Source organism: Mustela nigripes, chromosome 3 (genome assembly GCF_022355385.1).
Source record: "Mustela nigripes isolate SB6536 chromosome 3, MUSNIG.SB6536, whole genome shotgun sequence".
Taxonomy (NCBI): domain Eukaryota; kingdom Metazoa; phylum Chordata; class Mammalia; order Carnivora; family Mustelidae; genus Mustela; species Mustela nigripes.
The window spans coordinates 20,258,391-20,283,846 of record NC_081559.1 but is presented as its reverse complement, the minus strand read 5'-3'; the positions used below and the strand labels follow the sequence as shown (position 1 = coordinate 20,283,846).

The 25,456-nt window shown below is 37.8% G+C and overlaps 1 protein-coding gene across 12 annotated transcripts in view; it reads right to left on the bottom strand.

Annotated features, from left to right (window-relative positions):
- UNC80 (unc-80 homolog, NALCN channel complex subunit) overlaps window positions 1–21,221 on the bottom strand; it is a 230,625-nt gene extending 209,404 nt beyond the window's left edge. For 11 of the 12 annotated variants that reach the window (XM_059393382.1, XM_059393389.1, XM_059393388.1 and 8 more), the window contains exons 1-6: window positions 20,592–21,219; window positions 19,588–19,636; window positions 16,746–16,902; window positions 15,075–15,376; window positions 6,126–6,249; window positions 3,189–3,262 (exon numbers count right to left, since the gene is read on the bottom strand). In XM_059393382.1, the coding sequence (XP_059249365.1) occupies window positions 3,189–3,262; window positions 6,126–6,249; window positions 15,075–15,376; window positions 16,746–16,902; window positions 19,588–19,636; window positions 20,592–20,683 (798 nt within the window). In that variant the 5' untranslated portion in view covers window positions 20,684–21,219. Of the gene's footprint in view, window positions 1–3,188; window positions 3,263–6,125; window positions 6,250–15,074; window positions 15,377–16,745; window positions 16,903–19,587; window positions 19,637–20,591 lie in introns of all 12 variants that reach the window. The other variant, XM_059393393.1, reaches the window with a different exon arrangement.
- Window positions 21,222–25,456: the final 4,235 nt, after the last annotated feature.

Here is a 25,456-nt window from a genome sequence, read left to right as displayed (position 1 = left end):
TTCCAATCCATGAGCATGGAGTATTTTTCCATTTCTTGTTGTCTTCAATTTCTTGCATGAGTACTTTATACTTTTCTGAGTACAGATTCTTTGCCTCTTTTTTTTTTTTAACCGATATTTATTTTATTTTATTTTATTTCATTTCATTTAAACAAATGACCTTTTATTAGTTTGAGAGAGCAGCTTCTTTGCCTCTTTGGTTAGGTTTACTGCTAGGGATCTTATGGTTTTGGGTGCAGTTGTAAATAGGATTGACTCCTTATTTTCTCTTTCTTCTGTTTTGCTGTGTGTGTATAGAAATGCAACTGATTTCTGAGCATTGATTTTTATATCCTGTCACTTTACTGAATTGCTGTATGAGTTCTAGCAGTTTTGGAGTGGAGTCCTTTGGGTTTTCTACATAAAGTATCATATCATCTGCAAAGACTGAGAGTTTGACTTCTTCTTTCTAGATTCAGAAGCTTTTTATTTCTTTTTGTTGTCTGATTGCTGAGGTTAGGACTTCTAGTACTATGTTGAATAGCAGTGGTGGTAACTGACATTGCTGCCATGCTCCTGACCTTAGGGGAAAGCTCGCAGTTTTTGCCCATTGAGAATTAATTCACTGTGGGTTTTTCATAGATGGCTTTGAAGATATTGAGGTAGGTACCCTCTGTCCCTACACTTTGAAGAGTTTTGATCAAGAAAGGATGCTGTACTTTGTCAAATGCTTTTTTAGCATCTTTGGAGAATACCATATGGTTCTTGTTTTTTCTTTTATTACTGTATTGTATCACATTGATTGATTTGTGGTTGTTGTACCAAACTTGTAGCCCAGGAATAAATCCCACTTGATCGTGGTGAATAACCTTCCTAATGTACTTTTGGATCCTATTGGCTAGTATTTTGGAGAGAATTTTCACATCAGTGTTCATCAAAGGCATTGGTCTGTAATTCTCCTTTTTGATGGGGTCTTTATCTGGTTTGGGGATCAAAATAATGCTGGCTTCATAAAATGAGTTTGGGAGTTTTCCTTCCATTTCTATTTTTTGGAACAGTTTCAGGAGAATAAGTATAATTCTTTTTAAAATGTTTGGTAGAATTCCCCTGGGATAGTCGGGCATTATTAAGTGATATTTATGTGAAGCAGGAGGGACTAGAGGTAGAAAAATCCAATTAGGTGGTTCCAACTGCAATCTAGTTACGAGGACCTGGATTTAGAAGGTAGTTTTGGGTGTAGGGAATAAAGAACACACCTGAGCACCATAACAAGATAAAACAGTATGACTCAGCAAGAAATCAAATTGAGAGGAGGAAGGAGAATGAAATAGGAGACATATTTGTTGTCTCTAAGGGGTCATCAGTTATAAGACATCATTATTTTATGTTCAATTAAGAAAAAACTCTCTTAATTAAACTAGGATCCTTACCAGTGAGGAATTTTTCTAATATATTTATTAAAAGCACTATCTTGGGCTTATTTAGGCATAGTTTTTGATTATACATTCATCCTGTGTATATGTAAAAAGGAAGATACAAGTGAAATAAATTGGTAGAGGTACTCTTGAAATTTCTAAATTTAAAATTAGAGTTTTTGACCCATGTTTTTCCACAAAGTAACTTTCTCTGTGTCAAAAATGTTATTTCTTCAAAGTGTTATTTCTTAAAAGAGTGTTCTGCTATTCCCTCTGACATATTCTTCTAAGTCACTGATCCCGATGCTGCAACGTTAGATGCTAGAAGTGACACATTCATGCTGCACAACCTTATGAAAATGACAACTTATCGATACTGTTACCAGGCACGGAGGTTTTAAGAAACCAAAGATCATCAAACATGTGATTTCAAATATTAAAAGTGAAAAAAAATTTATCTTAGAATAGATAAAATAAAGCAGATAAATCACAGTGTCTGTACTTAGTAAATGTTCAGGAAGCAGTAAATATAATAGGACTCCAAAATTTGTGGTTTTGAGGGGAGAAAGGATGATGGCCCTACTGAGAGTAATGCATCGGTTAGAAAGAGGATCCAATGTTGCCAGAAAGCAGAAAATTATATTTTGCACAAGTTGAATTGGAAGTGAAAGTAGCTCGTCTAGAAATACACTAAATTAATGGCAGTATACATAACCATGTGGTTTTGAACTACCCTAGCCCTCATTTCTTTTTTTTCCAAACCAAAGAAAGCATGAATAAAAATTTCACAGAATTATATTTTTTTATTATGCATATTCTCTTTTATGTGGATTCATCTTGATGTTTCATTAAACTTTAGATTTCTTATTTCTTTTTTTTAAGATTTTATTTTTTTATTGGACAGACAGAGATCACAAGTAGGCAGAGAGGCAGGCAGAGAGAGAGGGGGAAGCAGGCTCCCCGCCGAGCAGAGAGCCTGATGCAGGGCTCCATCCCAGGACCCTGGGATCATGACCAAGCCCACTGAGCCACCCGGGCGCCCCTAAACTTTAGATTTCTTAAAGGATAAGACTATCTATACCTTATGCCTTCTTTCTCCTCCCTCCTCCCACCTGCTCCAGCATTATCTTAGCCATATTACGCTTGCCTAAAGAATATTAAGGAGATTTTTTTTCTTTCTTTTTAAGATTTTAAGACTTTATTTATTTGTCAGAGGGAGACAGAGAGAGAACACAAGCACAGGGAAAGGCAAGCAGAAGGGGAAGCAGCTGAGCAAGGAGCCGAATGCAGAACTCAATCCCAGGACTCTGGGATCATGACCCAAGCCAAGGGCAGATACTTAACTGACTGAGTGACCCAAGCATCCCAGATATTAAGGAGATTTAATAATTGAGAACAAGATGACCCTTTAATGTAGGAGAAATAATGATAACTAACACTTATGGAATGTTACACACTAGGCATTGAAGTAAAGCACTATTACACACTAACTGTTGGGATAGAGTGCTACTGATCACACACGAGTCATTGAGAAAATGCCACTGATTACCCACCTGCCACAAAGATAAAACACAGTTACACATGCTTCTGTTTCAGCGCTCCCACCCCGGATAAGTGCCTAAAGTTATTTTCCATATTTGACAGAAAACCGGAGACTACTTAATGTTTTATATTCAGGAACAGGAACTTGTTTTGAAAGCAAGTAGTGTCATTCTAGAACACGTTTTATCCTTTATCCTACACTACAGCCAGGAAATGACACCTCCTTTCTTCCCACGATCACAATAAACTCACCTCTCGATGTCTTGCATCTTGATTTGGTGATTCACAGGTTTGACTTTGACTGTTGATAGGAGAGCTTCTCTTAGCTGCCAAGATATGGGAAATACCATCACAAATTTTATAAGATTATGATAAATAAGCTCATTTTATTTCACCAGTGCATTTCTTTAAAAAAAAAATCATTTTAACATATCAGTATCAGCTTGAAAGAAAACATCTAATATACTATTTTGTAAGAAGAGTCAAATAACCAATTAAAAACCCTTCACATTTCTAGGTTATCATAACAGTATAGATTTGTTCATCTATTCAGGCTGATTCAATGGGCTATGGTGCTAAAAAGTTGACAATACTAAAAATAATAATAGTTAACATCTATATAGAACTAAGTATCTGTCACATCCTTTAAAAAACATTTTTTTGTATACAGTACTCCTCTCTTATCTGTGGAGATCTCTTCCAAGTGGATGTCTCAAACTTTGGCTACTTCTGAACCGTACCTATACTGTTTTTTCCTACACATACTTACCTATGATCAAGTTTAACTTATAAATCACACATAGTAAAAGATTAACAACAATCACTAATAATGAAGTTGAATGATTACAGCAATATACCGTAATAGAAGTTATGTGAATGTGGTCTCTTTCATTCTCTTTCAAAATACTTTATTGTACTGCATTCACCCTTCTTCTTGTGATGATGTGAGATGATAAAATGCCTATGTGAAGAGATGAAGTGAGGTCAAGGACATAGGCGTTGTGATGTAGTATTAATTACTGACCTTCTGATGATTTGTCAGAAGGAGAATTAAATCATCTGTGTTTGGACCATAGGGAACTGAAATTGCAGAAAGTGAAACCACAGATTGGGGGGGGGGGGGAACTACTGTCTCAACTCATTTAAAACTTACAATAACCTATCATAACATATGGACTACTATTAGACCCATTTTACAGATAAAGATACTAAAGCACAGGGAATTTAACTTGCCCAAGATCATTTGACTCTCACTTGAAGGTTCAGGCCCAGGCTTTCTGGCTCCAGGGTCTATGCATTTATGAGCACATTAAGCTCATATCAAGCTTCCCCTACGGCAAGATTCAAATCAATTATGTCTTTTCCTGAGGACTGGGAACAGTGGGAAGTGAAGCTGGCTGTGCCACATGAGAACTGTGAGCAAACTGATGCTGAGAAAGGGATTTACTGAGGTCACAAAACAATAGACCCAGCGAGCGTCACCTACATGCCACTGCTTTCTTTTCTGGCCATGTGTCTGAGCTGAGTTTAATTTCACTTCAGAAGCTGGGCACTGTTTCACCTCCACAGGTATCAGGGAGATGGGAATGAACCCACTGTGAATATCATCCAGAAGCAAGGGAGGGTAATGTGAATAGCCCCAGTGATTCATGAGGGACACGATTTCTTAATAATTTTAATGCATCTGTTAAATGATAGTTTATGTATTAATGAGAGAGAGATGGAGAGAGAGACCTAAATGTGAAGTGACCTCTTTATTCAAAAGGAAAGCGATGACTTAAAACTATAAAAAAAAAATTTCTTAGTCAACATAAAGATGTCTTTTTCAGTAATAGTTTTGTTTTACTGTAACATATTTTATTTTCTTCTTATTTCTATTGTTTTCACTTTTTTAACCTTGTACATCCATCTTCACTTTCAGATGGTTTTAATTTGATGAAATTAACCTCATTCCCTCCATGGAATCTGAAGTCGATCACTTCTGGCTATGACATTTTTATACAGTTAGTCTCTTGCTATTCGAACCTTATGACAGACTGTTACTCTTGAATTTACAACTTATGTCACTAGTTAATGTATTGTACACATTAAATATGGAATTAATCTACTTTTACATAAGAAAAACTTCATCTTTTGCTTGAATTACAATAGTAAGCATGATTTGTCACTATAAGCATCTTATCACATATATAAATAATATGGCACTCTTTTTTATAGAAAACACGTTAGCATATTATGTACCTTGCAAATTTATGTTAAATTATAGGGGGAAAATACATAAGAACTTCTTGATGGTTTCCTTTCCCTTATGAAGCTCTTTACATGCATAGTCTTCTACTGTCTACAGAAAAACCTTGGGAACTAAGCAAATGATAGAGATATTTTTATCTCATGCATCTATAGATGTACCACATAATTTATCTCTTCTAGATGTTATTATCAATGCTAAAAGTTTGGTTGGAAATAGAAAGATGGAAGTTACTAAGCTATAAAATGGGTACCTTAGGTGGATTCTTACTTATTCCGCATTATGAGGCCATATAAGGTGGTATTTATTTTCTCCGTTTTAAAGAAATAGGAATACTCAGGCTAGGTAATAGCTCAGGTTAGGTATCTAGTAAGAGATAGATCTGGAATGAAGCATCTGCCTTCCAGGTACTTTTCAAGCTATCATGTGTTAGTCTTTCTACAACTCACCAATAAGATTATTTTATTAGACATTTCCTGTCGTGAAACACTTTGATAGCAAATAAACATCAAGACAAGATTATTAAGGAGCTTTTACTTTGTCTACTATAATGATGATTATGATGATAAAATTATAACTACAGCTTATTCACTTACTATGTACCTGGCATTCTTCTTAACAATCTTACATAAATTCATTCATTTATTTTTCATAATAACCCATACGTACTAGCAATATGATATTTTAACTCCTGTTTTACATATGAGGAAACTGAAGTGCAGGAAGTTAAAATGACTTCTCCAAAGCCACACAACTCAATGACATGTGCCCCTGGTTTAGTTTCTCATCCTGTGAGAGAGCCCTGTGCCTGGGGCACTGACATTCTCCCTGGAGGAATTTTTTTCCTCTTGGTTTCTTAAGGGCGAATCATTCCATCACCTTTACTCCTGCATGTGAGGGCATCTGCTACCCCTGTTCCACCAGACATCCAAGTTACGAACCTGTAATGATGTTCCTGATGGGCTTCACCAGTGCTGTGAAGCCGGAGACCTCGGGCTGTCTGTGCTCCCACATGGGCTGCCATATAACAAGCCCACTGGCCAGTCGGAAGGTCAGGTCAGATTCCTGAGGGAAGAGAAGATTTATATCTAATACCGGGCTTGTAACTGGTTGAAAGGCCCAGTCACTGCAGTGATTAGTATCATTCGTAAGATCACTGTCAAAGTAGGTTGATCTTCTAGACCCTCTTACATCCCTCAGATGAGTGTTTCCAGGGTCAACCAGTAGCCCTAAATTATCATCACAATGACTATGGAAACCACGGTGGTCTGCTTTTGGCAAAATTAATAATTAAAATGGAGCTCTGGACAAAGCATGAAACACAAATTATTGTTTTCTGTTAGCAGTCATCAAGGCCTGTTTATTTCAAGAGTCTTGGCAGATCTCTTGTGGTTATCATTATTATTCCTCTTAATTATTTAATTTGTCCTTCTTTCTCCCTCTTAAATCAATATCCTCAGATACGGCTATTTTGACTTTCTGTTCTCCTGGCCATCTTTTGACTTTGCTTCATGGAATCAGGAACATATATTTAGACCTTCCTAGTATATTGTTTTGTAATGTTACCTTCTCAAAAATCTTTAATTTCTTGAGGGTCTATCAGGCATTCTCCCCCTTCCACAGCACCTGGCATCATCACAATGCTTAACACAGCATTAGAAATTGGGTACACAATAGGAGCTCAACAAGCACTTGCTGAATTACACTGACCTTACAACCCATACTCACTCAGTTTATCTACAATTTAAAGTCTCTTCCAGGGAGAACATTCTCTGCTTCATCATGACATCATTTTGAGAGGTTGAGATGCTTAAAATGCAATCTCATATTTTTTAAGTACAAATATATGACACTCTGAGATTAAATTTTAAACAACTCAGCCATGAACTAGAATTAAAATTAAAAGAAAAAAGAAATAAAATAAAGAAATTAAACAACTCAGCCTCTCAAAAAGAAAGCAATGGAAGCAGAGAATGTGATTACAGATTAATGAATACAATGGAGACCCAGGAATTCACTTGGGGCAGGGATTTGCAACCCTAGCTTACATATTATAATCACCTAAGGAGCTGTTAAAACCTAGGAGGTCCAGGTCTCAACTCCTTCTCTTGCCCAAAACAATTAAATTGGAATCGCTCTGAAGTTCTCTGCTGACTTTCACATGTAGCCATGGTTGAAAACCACTGATCTATGGGGCACTTGGGTGGCTCAGTGGGTTAAAGCCTCTGCTTTCAGCTCAGGTCATGATCCCAGGGTTCTGAGATTAAGCCAGAGATTGGGCTCTCTGCTCAGTGGGGAGCCTACTTCCCCCCCACCCCTGCCTGCCTCTCTGCCTACTTGTGATCTCTGTCAAATAAATAAGCAAAATCTAAAAAAAAGAAAGAAAGAAAGAAAGAAAGAAAGAAAGAAAGAAAGAAAGCCACTGATCTAGAAGAATAAGAAGTAGGAATAAATTGGGAAGAATGAAAAGTTATCCAGCAAATGGTGAATCATTGTGGCTCAGTGTCAAGGAAACTTCAGCAGGAAAGTCTGGTGAAATCCACACATTGATACAGAGAAGCTTCGTCTGTAAGCTATGGACTGGGATGCTGGGGCTACAACAGGGGCCATGATGGGAAAGCGTCTAGAACTCCCTGTGAAGGTATCAGGAAAGTACATAAAGCACTTAGTCAAAGTCTGTCAACATTCATTCTACAAATATTTATACACCACCTACTGCATACCTGGTACTACTCTACTCTAGGCTAGAATAGTGAACAAAGCCTATAACAATCCCTGTTTTTCTAGGTGCAAAAGAAGAAGTAAAGCAGGCAATGGGTTGTGTCTGCAAGGTATTGAAAGTTTCGATAGGATGGCCAGGGGAAATCCTTGTTGTGAAAGTGGCTTTGGAGTAAAAAGATCTAAATGAAATGAAGGAGCTGCCACGTAGATATTTTCAGAAAAAACTTGCCATGAGAAGGGATCAGCAAGTGTGAAGGTCCTAAATAAATACGCCTGGTCTACCGAGAATAAGCCAGGAGACTGTGTATCTGGAGTCAAGTAAATAGCAGAAGAGTAGAATGAAAAAGTAAGGTCAGAGAAGTTACTGAGTTCCCGAATAATATAGCGCCTGATAGGTCATAGTAAGGGCTTCAGCAATTACTGAGTAAGACGGGGAACCACGAGGGTTCTGAGTAGTGGCATGACATTACTGGATGTAGGCTTGATAGGATTACTGAGGCTATTAAGAATAGTTCGAGAAAGGGCAAAAGTGGAAAGAGAGAGAGTTTCAGAAGCTATTATTATCATTAAGGTGGAAGGTAATGACAGGAGAGAGTTTGTAGAGGGCGAAATGAGCAGTGGTCGATTCTGGATACATTGTGAACACACAGTCTACAGACTGGAAGTGGAAGGTGTGAGGAAGAGGTATCAGAGGTTTTGGGCTTTGACAAAGATAGGCAAGATGAAGCAGGTGTGGGGATATCAGGAGTCTAGTTACAGACGTGTTAAGTTTGAGATGTTTGTTAGACATTCAACTAAAGATACTGAGTAAACAGCTTGACAGGCAGATTTAAAGATAAGGGAACATAATATTATGTATGGTGTTAGATCCAGCAAGCAGGGGATTAACAGAAAGCAAAGTTTATCAGGTTTGTTTCCAGAATTCAGGAAGCCAAATTTCAATGGACCTGGTTTTGATAGTTTCATAGCTTCTGAGCTCAGTCCTTTTCCATGGTCCTCATAAGTAATGTTGGGACAAAATAAAATCCAGTGGCCATTGCATCCAAAGGTAAGCTCTCTTATACTGAAACCTGGGCCTTTAACACTGGCCCTACCAATGTTAGCACTCACTGAGAGTTATTATTTTGCTTTTATTTATTCTGCTTTCTTTGATATATTTCCAAATAGATTGTATACTTATTGGAGACAAATTGAGATCTTCTGTGCATTTCTCCTTGAGCATCAATACAGACTTCTGGATTAACTGAAGATAGTTTACATTTCACAAGGAACACAAACTAAATCAAATCATTCTTTAGACTTGAATACTTGCAGAATGCATGGCCTTTTCTTATGTTGCTATGTTCCTTTGTAAGTCCTTTTAGGTTGGTTGAATGCATAAGCTCTGGGACCCTAATTTCTCTTCTGGAGTCCCCTTTCGTGGGTCATGTAATGCTATGTATGCAGTCATGGCCAAAAAGTTGATAGCTGGAAGAGACACTATCATTCAAGCAGCTGTGGGGCAGGGGGTCTAGTAAGGTCCTTAGAAAAAACGGAAGACACAGACACTAGTAGAATCAATAGCTCCACATCTCAGTTGCATTTCTTTCTTTCACCGAAAGCCTGTTTTCTTGATGACATGAAATTCTAAATATGTCCACGAGTAGTTTAGAGAAATCAAGTTTAAAAATTAATATTATTTTAAATTTTAAAGTTGTTTACTTCAAACATATGGATTTTATAAAAACCTCATTGAGGCTTGGATTTTTATTCCTTGCTATTTTGCTGGCACTCTAAGTAGCACCTCTCATAGACTAGGCACTCGATAAATATTTATTAAAGGAATAAGTACATATGCAAATAAGTGCACTAAATTCCTTAGTTATAAAAAAATACCCAGAATTTTTTACCAAATTAAATATAGTTGAAAATAATCTATTTGACAGAATTTTTAGATTTATTTCATGTGACATATTTGAGGCAGTTATAAATTAAAATCAGAGAATCAATGTACAGAAACCTGTTGTATTTCTATACACAGATAATGAAGCAGCAGAAAGAGAAATTAAGAAAACAATCCCATTTATAATCACACCAAAATAATCAAGTGCCTAGGAATAAACTTTACCAAAGAAGAAGAAAAAAAAACAGTACTCTGAAAACTCTAAAACACTGATGAAAGAAATTGAAGAGGACACAAAGAAATGGAAAGATATTCCATGCTCATGGATTGTTAAAATGCCTTTACTATTCAAAGTAATCTACAGACTTAATACAATACCTATGATAATACCAACAGCATTTTTCACAGAACTGGAACAAACAATCCTAAAATCTGTATGGACCACGAATGACCCTGAGGAGCCAAAGCAATCAGGGAGAAGAAAAACAAAACTGAAGGTATCACAATCCCAGATTTCAAGTTATACTACAAAGCTATTGTAATCGGAACAGTATGGTACTAGCACAAAGACACATAGATAAATGGAATAGTATGGAAAACCCAGAATTAAACCCACAATTATCTGGTCAATTAATCTATAACAAAGGAGGAAAGACTACGCAATGGGAAAAAGATAGTCTCTTCAACAAATGGTGCTAAGAAAACTGGACAACAACATGCTAAAGAATGATAGTGGATCACTTTCTTACACTAAAATAAACTCAAAATGGATTAAGGACCAAAATGAATTAAGGATCTGAAATCACAAAAATCCTAAAAGAGAACACAGGCAGTAATGTCTCTGGCATCAGACATAACAACATTTTTCTAGATGTTGTCTCCTGAGGCAAGGGAAATAAAAGCAAAATTAAACTATCAGGACAACATCAAAATAAAAAGTTTCTACACAGTGAAGGAAACATCCAACAAAATTAAAAGACAACCTACTGAATGGGAGAAGATATTTTCAAATGATGTACTGGATAAAGGATTAGTATCCAAAACATATAAAGAACTTATAAAACTCAACACCCCCAAAATAAGAAATTCAATCAAAAGACAGGTAGAAGACATGAATAGACATTTCTCCAAAGATGACATACAGATGGCCAATAAATATGTGAAAAGACACTCAACCTCACACACCACCAGGGAAATGTAAATCAAAACCACAATGAGATATCACCTCACACTTGTCAGAATGGCTAAAATCAAAAACACAAGGAAAAAACAAGTGTTGGTGAGGACGTGAAGAAAAAGGAACCCTCTCACACTGTTGGTAGGAATGTAAACTTGTGCGGCCACTGTGAAAAACAGTATGAAAGCTCCTCAAAACATTAAAACTAGAACTATTCTATGATCCAGTAATCACACTACTGGGTACTTATCCAATCAATCAATAGTTCAAAGGGATACATGTATCTCTATATTTTTTGCAGTATTATTTACAATAGCCAGATTATGGAAGTAGCCGAAGTATCCGTCAATGGATGAGAGGATAAAGAAGATGTGGTATAGAGACATGATGGACTATTATTCAGCCACAAAAAAAGAGTGGAATCTTGCTGTATGCAAGGACATGGTTGGAGCTGGAGAATACGGTGCTAAGTGAAATAAGTCAGAGAAAGACAAATATATGATTTCACTTATGTGGAATTTAAGAAAAAAAAATAAGTGAACAAAGAAAAAGAGAGAGGGTGAGGCAAACTAAGAAAGACTTTTAACTATAGAGAACAAATGGATGATTACCAGAGGGGTAGGGGTGGGGCTTAGGGGATGGTGAAATAGGTGAGAGGGAAGAAGGGGTGCACTTGCTGTGATGAGTACTAGGTGATGCATGGAATTGTTGAATCCCTCTGCTGCACACCTGAAATCAGTATAACACTGCATGTTAACCATACTGAAATTAAAATAAGAACTTAATTAAAAGAGAAAAACATGCATTGAACGATACACTGTCTTATAGAAAGATGAGTCAATTTCTATTAATTTGCTAATTAAGGAGTTAATTCATTCAACAGATATTAAGCCAATAACATTGTCTGTGTAAGTGCTGATAGGCAACTCGAGGGAGTGGGGTTAAGAAAAGGAATGCCAAGGGGGACAGCACACAGGGGTTGGAGATGACAACTTTGTAGAAAGACCAGTCTGAATGGTTGTGTGGTTTTCCCCCAGGAACAAGCAGGTATCTGGGGCAGGGGTGGAAAAAATGGATTTTGGTCATGACTTGGGGTTAACATTTTGAAGGGCAAATGCAAAGAAAGGATAGGGGAAAAGGCCATGACGGTGCTGGCGAGGAGCAGTTCACAGGTGTATGGTATGGGTAGGAAAGTGGAGACAGACAGGGTCTGATAAGCAGCAGGCCAGTGAAAGACTGAAGGCAGTGATTCTCAGTCAGGGCAATTCTCATCCCCTTCCCACCCACTGGGGACACCTAGCAATGTCTGGAGTCATTTCGGCCATCACAGCTCAGAGGGAGGAGGTGCTCCTGGCATCTGGTGAGTAGGAGCCAAAAAAGCTACTGACGTCCTACAAGGCACAAGGCAATGTCCCACAAGAACGAATCATCTGGCCCAAAATACCAACAGTGCCAAAGCTGAGAAACCCTGGTCTAGGGGTTGTCTATTCCCTATCTACATTTAAAAAAAAAAGCAAACACCTTGCTCAGAAGGAAAAAGCCTTTTGGAGAAATTTATTGACTCATTAATATTTTTTTTATTCCCTATAGCATCTGGAACAATATTTCCTTCATAAAGATAATAAAATGATGAAATAATAATATGCTAATAATAACAGTTTATTAGGATTTAATCACTGTACCATGTTTTATATGCATTGTCTTATTCCCTTATAAATTCTCTAATTACTTCTTCATAAATCTTCCAGGTTATAAGTAAAACTTGAGGGTCTTGAGCCAGAAACTGTCTGTTTAGTCTCCCCTGGAAAAGAATCTGGCTCCCTTTCTATTAATAATACAAAATACTAATAACAAAAAAATGCCATCACTCAGAGCAACTCACATTTGTTAAGGCTCCTTTATGCATAATGTTGAGCATTATCATGTTTCATCACACTACCTCATAAAACTATTTGCATGTCCAACTAATACTTGAGGGAAACTGAGGCTTCAGTTTCTAAGGCTCATAGTCACATAGTAGGAAGCAGCAAATGTGTGATTCAAATGCAAGCCTGTTTCCAAAACTTGGACTCTCAGTCATGTCTTCAAATAAAATTACACCCGTTCCAGTCACTTCTGCACCTCCACATTTTTTAATCCAGAGGATATCTGTCCACAGGTAGAAATCTTTACGGGCTCATTATTTAAAGAAACCTTCTTTCCTGTCCTCTCCATTTTAAGGAAAATGTACCTACATATAATCACTACTCGTGGCACCTGGTTTATTCAATGAGTCACCTATTAAATATTTATTGAGTACCCCATTTTTGGCAGACACTAGACACTGGAAATACAGTGTGACCTTGACAGGCAATGTCCTTTTGCTCAAGAACTCTGTTCTAGGGGGATAAAGGGCAATAAATATGCAAACAACCACAGAAAATAATTTTGGATACTTGTAAGTGCCAAGAGGGGAAAAAGAAAAAAGGATAGTCATGTGTTAGTGACACAAAAGTAGTCAGGAAAATTCTTTCTGAGGTGGTAACATTTGGGTTGTGAGTAAACTGATGAGACAGATATGGCCATAGGAAAATTTAGGGGAGGAGGCAGAGGTCGTTGTTTCAAACAGAAAGAAAAACAAGTGCATTACTTGAAAGCAAGAATGAGTTTGCGGGTGAGCCCCACTGAACTTGGAGGTTAGTGAAGGAGAGAAAGGCGATTGACACAGCAGGAGATGGGGCCAAGAAGATGGGCAGGAGCCTGGACCCGCTAGTCCCATAAGCCAGGGGATGGTCTAAATTCATGTTTTTTAGTAAGTGTAACCATCATAAAAGACTTTTTAAAATGGAAAGTCAAATATTTTAAAGCAGCTATTTAATTTGATTTCACAACATTTGAAATTTTTAGTATGTTTCATGAGCAATGTTACCCGTGCATGAAAAGCGTTTTGGAAATGTACAGGTAATTTCAATTCTATTCCTGGCAGCAATGGGACAGTGTCAAATGAAAGTGAATTTTAACTAAAACTAAAAGGAGTGAAAAGATTCACTTCATTTTCCTAATAGTGATTATTAATGGTCTTACAACCACCTACATATACATATGTACATACACTCACATACATACATAAGTACATATAACTCGAATCGTTTATTAAGATCTTATTCTATTAAAGAACACTTGAGTATAACCATTTCTTCTTTTCTCTTAACTCAGCACTCAGAGGGTATATCATAATTTTCATTTACAGAAATAACAAATACATCTTGATTTCTCTCCATGTGTGGGAACTAGCCTCACATATATTCACCCTCTGTTAGAGGTATCCACAGCAGTATGCAATGGAGGATCCAAGAAATTAAGTAGTATCACCATGATCACACAGCTAGAAAGTGGTGTGTTTTCACATAATTTCACATAATTTCAAATCATATTGTCTCCTTCAGACCCAAAGGGTACTTGTCTATAGTTACATTGCAGTACAATTGATTTCCATATCATCCTATGTTTTGTATTTTATGCCTTAAGAAATATTTTGGAAAGCAATTCTCAGCTTGTACCACACTGTCTAGAAGTCCATGGCATAGAAGACATTTAGAACTTCTGCTCTGCATTATATCAGACAGCTTACAAGGTACTGTAGAAATACAAAGGAGATAATAATGACTTAGTCTACATGGGGAATTTCAGAGGAACAGCTTCATGGAAATGATGACATTGAAGTTGAAGTTTGAGGAGTCATCAGACGAACAGAAGAAAGAAAGAGGGCAGAGCGAATGGCAAGGGTATATTCAGGGAATGGCTTCCAGAACTGGATCATGAAGATGCCAGTAGGGACTGGCAAATGATACATTAAAAGTTCCTTGACCTTATGTGCCATGTTTAATATGCTGGACATGATCTTGGGGCAGAAGGAGAACCTTTGAAGATTTTTAAGTAGATAATGATATGCAAGGAATTGTGTTTTGAAATCATAATCAGTGGTTTGATAATAGAAATAAATCTCTCCATGTCTTGGCTTGCCACAAAATCTTCTAAGACATGGACAATCAAATATGGAAATATGGAAACACCATTTGAAGCCCACCTCACCTCTATCCCCCCTCAGTCTAATACTAGCCCTCTCCTTACCTTGATCCTGTGTACCAGAGGAGCAAAGAGAAACACAAAGAGCTCCACAGTGGCCATGGAGTTCTGGAAGATCTTCCTTCGGTTGTTCTCTTCTTCATCGTTGGAGCTGCTTTGACAAGGCTGCCCTGGTGAACCCTGGTTTTCTACCTGGTGGATGAATGCACTGCTGCTGCCACCCCAGCTGGAGCCACGGTCTGTGCCCCCAAACCGTTCACTGTTGCAGTCCTGGGGGGCCTCCAGGAGCATCCAATGAAGGGTGTGAAGGAGCTTTGTCTCAGCAACACCCAGTTTATCTTGGTGGCCTGCATGGGGACAATCACATAGCCAAATTAAGACAAATTCTGCTACTAGAACAATGGATATCAACTTTGGGTATGGAAAGAACATCCTTGCTTTGCTCTGCAGCTTGATTTCCTGGGAGGCACTAGCATTTCTCTACACTTCTTACATCCACGGCTGGAAGGGCTCATTCTTTTTCTTTCTTTCTTTCTTTTTTAAGATTTGTTTGGTTATTTGTTTGTTTATTTGAGAGAGAATAAAAGCAAGAGCTCACAGAGGGAGAGGAAGAAGCAACCTCTCCACTGAGCAAGGAGCCAGATGCAAAGCTCAATCCTAGGACCCTGGGATCATGACCTGAGCCAAAGACAAACACTTAACTGACTGAGTCACCCAGGAGCCCCTGGAAGGGCTTAGGGCTCATTCTTGTCTTAGGGCTTCCTAACTGGTTAAAATCTCTGCAGAATAGCATAGTGTCATAGGAGGAGAAACTGCACACATCCCTCTCTTCAGGCAGATACCCATATATATCTCCAAATAGGCAGTGTGGTGGTGAAGAATCCAGGCTCTGAAGATAGCAACAACTTTACTTTTGACAGGGTGACCAAGAAACCCCTCTCTAAAGGTATCTTTTGTGCAGAGATCCAAAAAAGGGCAAAGAACTGGATGGAAAACAGCACATGCATGAACATGGGGTGGATGTTAGGATGTGTTATCATGTGAGAAAAGCAATTTCAAGAGAATCTTGAAAAAAGGAAGAGTTTCTATGCACATGCATACACATACATAGAGTACTATAAAGTGCAAGAGGTCGATTTAGGACTTGAGAGGTCTAAAGAGAAATCGGATTGGAACTCATCTCAGAGAGGTGATAGGCTTCAGCTTCCCTGTAATGTTTTAATGTTTAAAAGGAAAATGTATTCACGTATTACTTGTAAAATTCAAGATTTAAGAATAAGAATGCTGGAGCGCCTGGGTGGCTCAGTGGGTTAAGCCGCTGCCTTTGGCTCAGGTCATGATCTCAGGGTCTTGGGTTCGAGTTCCGTATTGGGTTCTCTGCTCAGCAGGGAGCCTGCTTCCTCCTCTCTCTCTCTCTGCCTGCCTCTCTGACTACTTGTGATCTCTCTCTCTGTCAAATAAATAAATAAAATATTTTCAAAAAAATAATAAATAAATAAATAAATAAAATCTTAAAAAAAAAAAAAGAGTAAGAATGCCAGTTCCTTCATTGGTAAGATGGAGATCATAGTGGTACCCACGTGAGGGGGCATTTATGAGAACTGAATGAGATCACGTGTTCAGTTCCTGGAAAAAGAGTAAGTACCCAGTAAATGTCATTAGCATGAGTGTTGACAGTTACATGCCATGGAGAAGGAATGAGGAAGAAGAACCAACCTAACTTGTTCCTGTTTGAAAGCAGGGTTGCGGTGCAGTGCAGGACGTGAGGCAAAGCAGCTTGCACCAGCTCCCATCTGGAAATGCTCTGGATGGCTTCAGAGAGGGCTGGAGAAAGGCCATGCAGCTTGTTCTCTACCAACACACGCTCAAAGGACTGTGGATGCCGAAAAAGAAGAAAAAAAAATGTGTAAAATAAGGAATTGGAGATTCTGTCTGACGAGAAACTGGAGATCAAAGTACTACACCAAGATGCAAATAACTGCATCAAGTTTTTTTAAGTGCACTCACATTGCATTTCATGTTGATGATCAATGGGTCATGATCATTTCTTTTTAACCATTTTTAGGTTTTTGATTTAAAATATAGGACTTGAATTATTAAGTGACTTTTATTTTCACCAAAATGAGTGTCATCTAAAAAAAGAGCACAACACCACATTTAACTCATGTAATATGTTATAAAATGTTGCTGTGGCATCCAAAGGGGCTGTCACATTAGCAGAACACAATGAAATGTCTTCTGTAAAAGAGTCTTGAGGACAGAATTTGTTTTGATGTGGTTCAACAAGTGTTAAAATAAGATACAACTCTTTCAAGAAATCTGATTTGGGGGTCTCTGAATTATTTCATGTCCTAAGCAATAAGTACATTGTGTCCTAAGCACAAGACATTTCCTTGCCTAATGCCTGTAACCCTGAAGATACTTCATATACCTTTGAATAAAAGACGGAAGAAAGGGCAAGGAGAATGATGGGAAATAAGCCATAGCTTTGCTGGTTTATTCACTCTTTCTTGGCCAGGGATACTTTCAGAAAGTGAAACATCACAGAACAAATTTGACCTACTCCCAGTTTTTGTTGTTGTTTTTATTTGAATGGGGGGGGGTATTGCTCTAAGGGGTTAGGGAAGTATAGCTTCCAAATATTTAAATAAATTTAATAGATATTTTACTTACATGAATTGAACCTGATTGTTACCTGATGCCCCATGTAATCAGGAAAACTGTGGAAATATGCTACAGAGTGATCATAATACAGGTTCCAAGTATTCAAGCTGTATTATGGGTACTATTAGGATACCAGAGAAAAAGACATGGCTTAATACAGATACTCTCTTAAGAAAATGAGTTACTTTTTGACTAAAAAAAGGAAAATAAGAAATCAATCTTCATAATGAAAAGCATGGTGATGTTTTGGTAAGGAGTATAAAAAGATAATGGTTTTTTTTGTGTTGTTGTTGTTGTTGTTTTCTATACTGAATAAAGACATATCCAAATGATTTTAAATTCTTCAGCCCTCAGGTATCTAAGTATTCATTAAGTAAATGGTGAGTATGTTGAGCATTAAAAGATTATAAAGAATTTACAGTCTTGTTGAATACATTTTAGAGGATGACTTGTATATTTTATAATTGGGTGCTCTGGGTACTTAATGTCATTTCCTTCTTAAATGTCACTAATACAGCTCTTATTATTTTTTAAACCCTGAAAACTGCTTTCTACATTTTTATTTCTCTCTGACTTAGTTGTTTGATATTGTATGACTACATTAAAAATGCCAAATCTTTGCCAAGGACAGGGAAAATTCAGGATTATTTTAAGTTAGTATAATTGTAAGCATGATTTATGGAAAGCTCAGTGATTTCTTAAGTGTCAAATTACTCTAATTTGAGCTAAGTACAACAACAAATTCCATTAAAAGGTCCTTATTAAGAGATTATATTTTAAAAATATCTCTGTGGCAACTTTGAAGGGCAGGAGATACAAGAAAACAAATTCCTATGTGAATGTGTGTACCTGCATGCACATTTAAAACTCTCTAGTTGGCTCTCATCATTTTTAAGGGCCATAACACATTTCAGAACTCCTCACTATATAGTCATCTGTGTAGTCATTTGCAAATTCTCATGGCAATGCCTAAATGGGTAGGTTTCCACTTTTAGATTTTGATATATGAAATGTAAAGATCCTTATTTGAGCTCCAAATTCTAATGAAATTTATGAAAAGTTCATCCCATTTTTGCTTCATGATTTCATGTTTTTTGTTTTTGATTTGTGGTTGGGACCTCTTTAAGGATATATCATTCACTTAGACTCTCAGGACAAGTGTACTCTATAAGGTATACATATTAATAGCATTATTCTCATAATTACTTTATATCATCTATTTTCAGACTTGCACAAAACATGCAAGACATCAAGTTCAGAACTGTATATGACTTTGAGTCATTCATAGGCCCTCATCTCATTAACTTCCACCATAATAGTCTCAATTTTGTTGAGGAAAGAATGGACTTCTTATATTTGTCCTGCAAGGCCCTTTACCACTTGGTTCTCTGTAATCTCTCCACCCTTTCTTCTACTGCTCTCCTCCTATCCACTCGGGGATAAGGTGCTTTAGACTTGCTATTCCGCTTTACTCTTCCCTGACCTATTCCTCCCTCCCTATTTTCACAGTTTTCTCTAACAGTCACATTAGCAGGTAAGCCTGACCTATCCACTGCTCTTACCATGGAATCCACTCCCTCCCCCAATCCCGAGCTGCCGGTGCCCCCAGTCTCCGTTCTTTCTTCATTTTCTCCATAGTGCTTATCACTATCTGGCTTATTATGTATTTTACTTATTTGTGAGTGGCTTGACTTCCTCCCACTAGAATGCAAATTCTGTATTTTGATTATTGCTCCATCCCATCATTTAGAACTCTGCCTAATACATAGAAGGTGCTCAATAATATTTGCTAAATGAATTAATCTATACAGTCAGTTTAATTTAATGCCTTTCTTTGGGTTGAAATGACCCCACAGAATATGGAAACAATCATTAAATGTTGAATATCACATACCACACATGAGGCTTCATATTGCTTTCCCAGTTTAGGCCTCAAAAATGCACTGAAAAATTAATAGAGATAGTAGTTATAAGTAAAATTATTAGCATCTTTATGAAATATTTTTGCAACGGATAAGATACAGTGTTACATAACTCAAATTTCATGTCTCCCTATAGCTTGTTAATGAGCAGGTGTCGAACAGCTGACGACATTTGCTTTTACATGTGTAATTACATATATGAAAGAGATGTGGATCTCCACATTTTCTGCATCCACTCTTATCCTGAAGACTTTTTCCTAATCAGATTCCAAATTGCCAATGGTCAGGAGTGGTGTATTGCTCATGTGTATAATTATATCAAAAACTAAAAATGAACAGTTTGTGGGTTGTGGTTTCCAGAACCCAATTTTTTATCTGATAAATTTACAAAATAATAATAATAACAATAACAATAACAATAATGGAAATCTTGTTTCTTGTTTATTAGAATAGGTTTCAGAGATCCTTCCAGGAAAAAAAAATGCTTATCAAAAATCATCTTCCTCAGGGTCTTGAACCAGGAAGACTATATTGGCTGAATCCGAGCAAAAATGGTTAACAAGTGGGCATAGCCGATATTCGCCAAACAGGAGCTGGAAAAACAACAGGTCACCGGCCTGGAATTACAGCAGGAGATGGAGCGGAAATTGGACGCAAGAGCACAACCAGTCATAATTATCTTCCCTAGTTCCCCGCCCCCTCTTCCTAGGTTTTCTGCCCTCCCACCCCCTAAATAATGTATATATTTATTCAACTGCCAATCTGCTTGTCGACAAACTTCACGGAAATATTTTTTTTTTTAAATGCGTGTTTTTAAGCAGGTGCAGAGGGCTTGCTTTCCAGCCCCAGAGAGGGAGCTGCAGGCTGTGGCGCGGCCTCAGCAGCAGTGGCGGCAGCGGCAGTGGCGGTGACCCAGGCGGCCCCAGGAGCGTCCCCAGCCCAGGGTGGCCCGCGGCGTGCCCTCTGCGCCCCTCACCTGGTTTGCCGCCAGAGGAAGGTCTGGATGGGCAGGGGGATGCCGCGGCCGCTGTCTTGCTCCTGGCCCTCGGAGCTCTTCCTCTTCACCATGATGGTGGCTCCTGGGAGTCCTACTGCAGGACCCAGCTCTGGCTCCTCGCTAGCCGCCGCCGCCGCCTCCTCCTCCTCCCGCTGCTCTCCCCAACTCTCATCCCCTCCTTCCCCGAGGCTGAGCCGGCTCTCTCCGCCCTGATCCCCCGTCCCTCTCCCCTTCCCCCGCCCCTCCCCGCCCGTGGAACATGGCTGCGGGAGGAGGGGAGGGCTGGAGGAGCCGCGGAGCGAGGAGGGGGGCGCTCGGAGGAGCTGTCCGCCTCGCCGCCCCCGCGCCCGCTCCTTGCTTTCAGTACCTCCCACTGTGGACAGCAGCCCGCGCGGGCGGGCCGGGCGGCAGAGCAGAGCCGCGGACAGGGTGAGCTGCAGCGGGATGGTCAGAAGGGTCCACACTCCGCATTGCACGCGGATCCCCTCCCGCCTCTTCCACCCCCTAGGATTCGGCTTCCTTCCCTGCGAGCTGCACCCCAGGAGTGTCCCCTGTCCTGCTTCCCAACCTCAGCATCCGAAGTATTGTCACGGTCTGGGGAGGAGGAGCTTTGGGAAACCGCAGAACAGTCACCAACCCTGGCATCATTCGCACGTCTAGCAAGGAGGTCAGGAGTCCACCCTTGGGTTTTAGCAGAAGGAGCACATGAAAATTATTAGAAGTGTAAACAAGGAAGAGAGCAAGCTTGGCAAGACAGAGAAAGCTTGAAAGTTTTCTAATGTGAGAATTTATTTTAAAATGGTAACCGCAAGAATTTTACTTTATTTTGCTAAAGCAGGAATATCCACAAACTAACCAATTGTGGGTATCAGTTAATTATAACTCGAGAAAGAACATTTGAATCATGCTTTTAGGAAATGCTGTTTATTATAGTCCATGAATGTACTTGGACGATCCTGTTCATCCCTTCCATATCTGCCATTTTCCTTCAGTTGTCATCGTCAAATGTCTGTATAATTTATCGATGGGTTACTGTTGGGCTCTTAGGTGTTTCACCTAGCTTCAGAACAAGTAGAGGTGGGGATGTAGCAGTTGGAATAGAAACCCATTGCTGTGAACCCAACTACCTGAACAAACACAGTCACACACTTTTTTGAACAAAGATATTGATGTAATAACACACGGAATAGAGAATGAGACCCCAGGGCCAGATCTCATGACATAGAACTATTTCTTGTATAATTAACTATTTACTCTTTTACTCCATATATAGAGAATTATGTGGTATATATTGGTATTTTCAGTCACGAAATTAAAATATCCATTTAATTTCTTGAAGTAATATTTTAATAGGAAGTTTGAAACAAGGAAAGACATCTTCTAAATACAATTTATTCAATACATATTTATTGAGTCCATTTTATATGCCAAGAACCATGCTGCATAGATGGCTGTTCTTAGGGAACTCACAGCATTGAAAGGAATATAGACATGTACAGAAAAGGGTACCATGGGAAACATGACACCGATTCACTTATAAGCAAAGGGACAAGGCAGAAAACATGGGCTGGAATTGGATGGAAGAAAGGTTTTGTATGGCAAGCTACAGAGTTTGGATAAGAAGACTTTAAGTAGGGCAGTAAACACCTTTGTTTCCATTGAAGAGCAATTGATATGACTGGGATGTAGAGGTCATTTTAAATAAACAAGCATTGTAGATGGGAACCTCAGTCTGAACTTTAGAGAAATATTTCATGAGATGCTGAACCAAGGCCATGACACCAGAACTAGAAATAAAGAGATAAATTTGAATGATATTGCAGAGGTGTAATTAAGTAAGATTCAATAACCAAGTGGATATAGGGAAAGAAAAATATACAGTGGTTAAGAGCTTAGATCTTGAGCTAGACAGTTTTGTCCCTAGAACGACCTTGTCCTAGATATAATACCCTGGGAAAGGTTCCTGGCCAAAGTCTCCAAATAATCATACATTTCCCATAGAGTTGTGTGAAGATTAAATGTTAATACTTGTAAAAAAAAAATATTTAAGAGAGTCCCTAATCTAGACTAAGACTTCAATAAAAAAACAAACAAAGCTCTAGGTTTTCTGATTTGAGCAACTGAGTAAATGATGATCTCATTTGAAGACAGAAAAGTTGATAGGGAGAATTATGTCCTTATTTTAGGTCTGTCTATAGGAGCATTAATGAGTTTTCCTTAAATCTTTATTGGAAATGTTAGAGGATATCACGAAGAGACAGCTAGGAATATGGGTATGAGGTTCAGAAGAGTTAGCTAGTAGGATAGGCCAATTTCTGTGGTTAACACTGTAAAAAAAAAGTAATTGAAACTATGGAAGTAATTAAAGTAATCCAGGAAAATATATGGAAAGAGGAAAAAAAAACCCCAATTTACAAATCTAACGGACATCAAGTTCTGTCTACTGCCACAAAGAATGTTGTTGAGAGTTGATAGCATAGAGTAGGATAGTAGGCTAGGCAGAGTTCTAAAATGGTGCCCAAGATTCCCATCCCTGGCTTATATATATATCTTCTAGCAATTAATGAAATACTTATCCAGGTGCTGCTGAGAAAAGATGTATATAAAGCTTCAGGTTTTAAAATTTATTAATAAGCTTTATTTCTTAAAGCAGTTTTAGGTTTACAGAAAAATTAAACCAAAAATACAGATAGTTCTCATCTATTCTCTCTCTTCCAGTCTAGTTCCTTCTATTTGTTATTTTTTAAAGTTTTATTTATTTATTTTAGAGAGAGAAAAAGAGAAGGGGGTTAGGGGAGGGGTCTAGAGAGAGAGACAGAGAATGTTAAGCAGACTCCTTGCTGAGTGTGAAGCCCAGGGAAGGGCTTGATCTCACAACCCTGAGTTCATGACCTGTGCCGAAATCAAGAGTCACTTAACCAACTGATCCGCCCAGGTGCCCCTAGTTTTTTGTATTATTAACAAACTTACATTTGTGTGGTACATTTGTTATTACTGGTGAGCCAATATTGATATATTAACTAAATCCATAAAGTTCATTTTGTCTATTGTACCGTTATATAATATTTGTACAATATTTTGCCAAATAATGTCACACACTCATCATTATGAATCACACAGAATAGTTTCATGCCCTAAAAAAATCCTCTATGTTCTTCCTATCCTCCCTCCCTGATGCCTGGCAAACAGTAATCTTTTTACAGTTTCTAGTTTTACCTTTTCCAGAATGTCATATAGTCTATATAATATATAGACTTTATATATATATAAAGTCTATATAATATATAGACTTTCCAGATTAGTATCTTTCACTTAGTAAAATGTCTTTAATTTTCCTTTATTTTCTAATTTTTGTGGTTTGATAGTTCATTTCTTATTGCTGATCAATGTTTCATTGTATAGATGCACCATAGTTTATTTATCTGTTCATCTAATGAAGGCCATCTCAGTTGCTTTCAATTTTTGGCAATTATGAATAAAGATGCTTTAAACATTTCATGTGCAGCTTTTGGTGTGGATATAAGTTTTTAATTCTTTTGTATAAATACCCAGGAACACAATTGCTGGATTGCATTTTAAGACTATGATTAGCTTTGTAAGGTCTGTCAAATTATCTTCCAAAATGGTTGTACCACAGAATTTTTTAAAAAAAAGAAAGAAAGAGAGAGAGAGAGATGTGAACATATTTATAGTCCAGAATTAAAGAGTCCCAGAAGAAGAAAATGTTGAGGATATTTGAGAGAGGGGATAATAAATTAAAAGTTTCCTTGAGGATACTATATCTGGTACACAAAAGGATTAATCACTCTTTGGTGAAAGAATATTTCTAAGAAGGGAGACAAAAACGGAGAACAGCAGAGGTTAAATCAGCAGAAAAGGAAGGATAACCATATGATACAGTTCACAAATGACAGGATCATCTATGGAGAAAATCCAAAAGTATTGACAAAAAAATCTTCTTGAAGCTAATATGTGATTATAGCAAGTTTCAGGATTCACAGTGAATATAACAAAAGTCAATTGCTTTCCTATATACCAGGAGTCAACAAGTGGAACTAGAAATTAAAAACATAACACAAATTATATTAGCACCCCCTAAAGTGAAATGTTTAGGTATGAATCTAAAAAAATATTTATGTACAACATCTGTATGAGGAAAACTACAGAACTTTGATGAATGAAATCAAAGAACTTTGATGAATGAAATCAAAGAACTAAATAGGGAGATACTACATGTTCATGAGCAGGAAGATTCCATATTATCAAGACAACAGTTCTTCCTAACTTTATCTATAAAGTCAATGCCATCCCGATCAAAATCTCAGCAAGTTATTTTTTGGATATTACCAGACTGATTCTAAAGTGTATACAGAAAGGCAAAAGTCCCAGAATAGCCAATAAAATATTGGAGAATAACAAAGTTAGAGGATTGACACTACCCAATTTTAAGACTTACTAGGACAGTAACCAGGACAATGTGGTATTGGTGAAAAAATAGACAAATAGTTTAATGGAAAAGAATAGAGAGTCTAGAAATAGACCCACATAAATATAGTCACTGATCTTTGACAAAAGAGCAAAGGCAATAAAATGGATCAAAGATAATCTTTTTAGCAAATGGTGCTAGGGCAACTAGACATGCACATGCAAGAAAAAAAAAAGTCTAGACAGTGACCTTATACCTTTCATAAAAATTAACCCAAAGTGGATCATAGACCTGAATGTAAAACGCAAAAGTATAAAACTCCTAGAAGATAGTAGGGAAAACCTAGATGACCATGGGTGTGGCAACAACTTGTTAGATACAACACCAGAGGCACAATACATGAAAGAAAACAATGGAT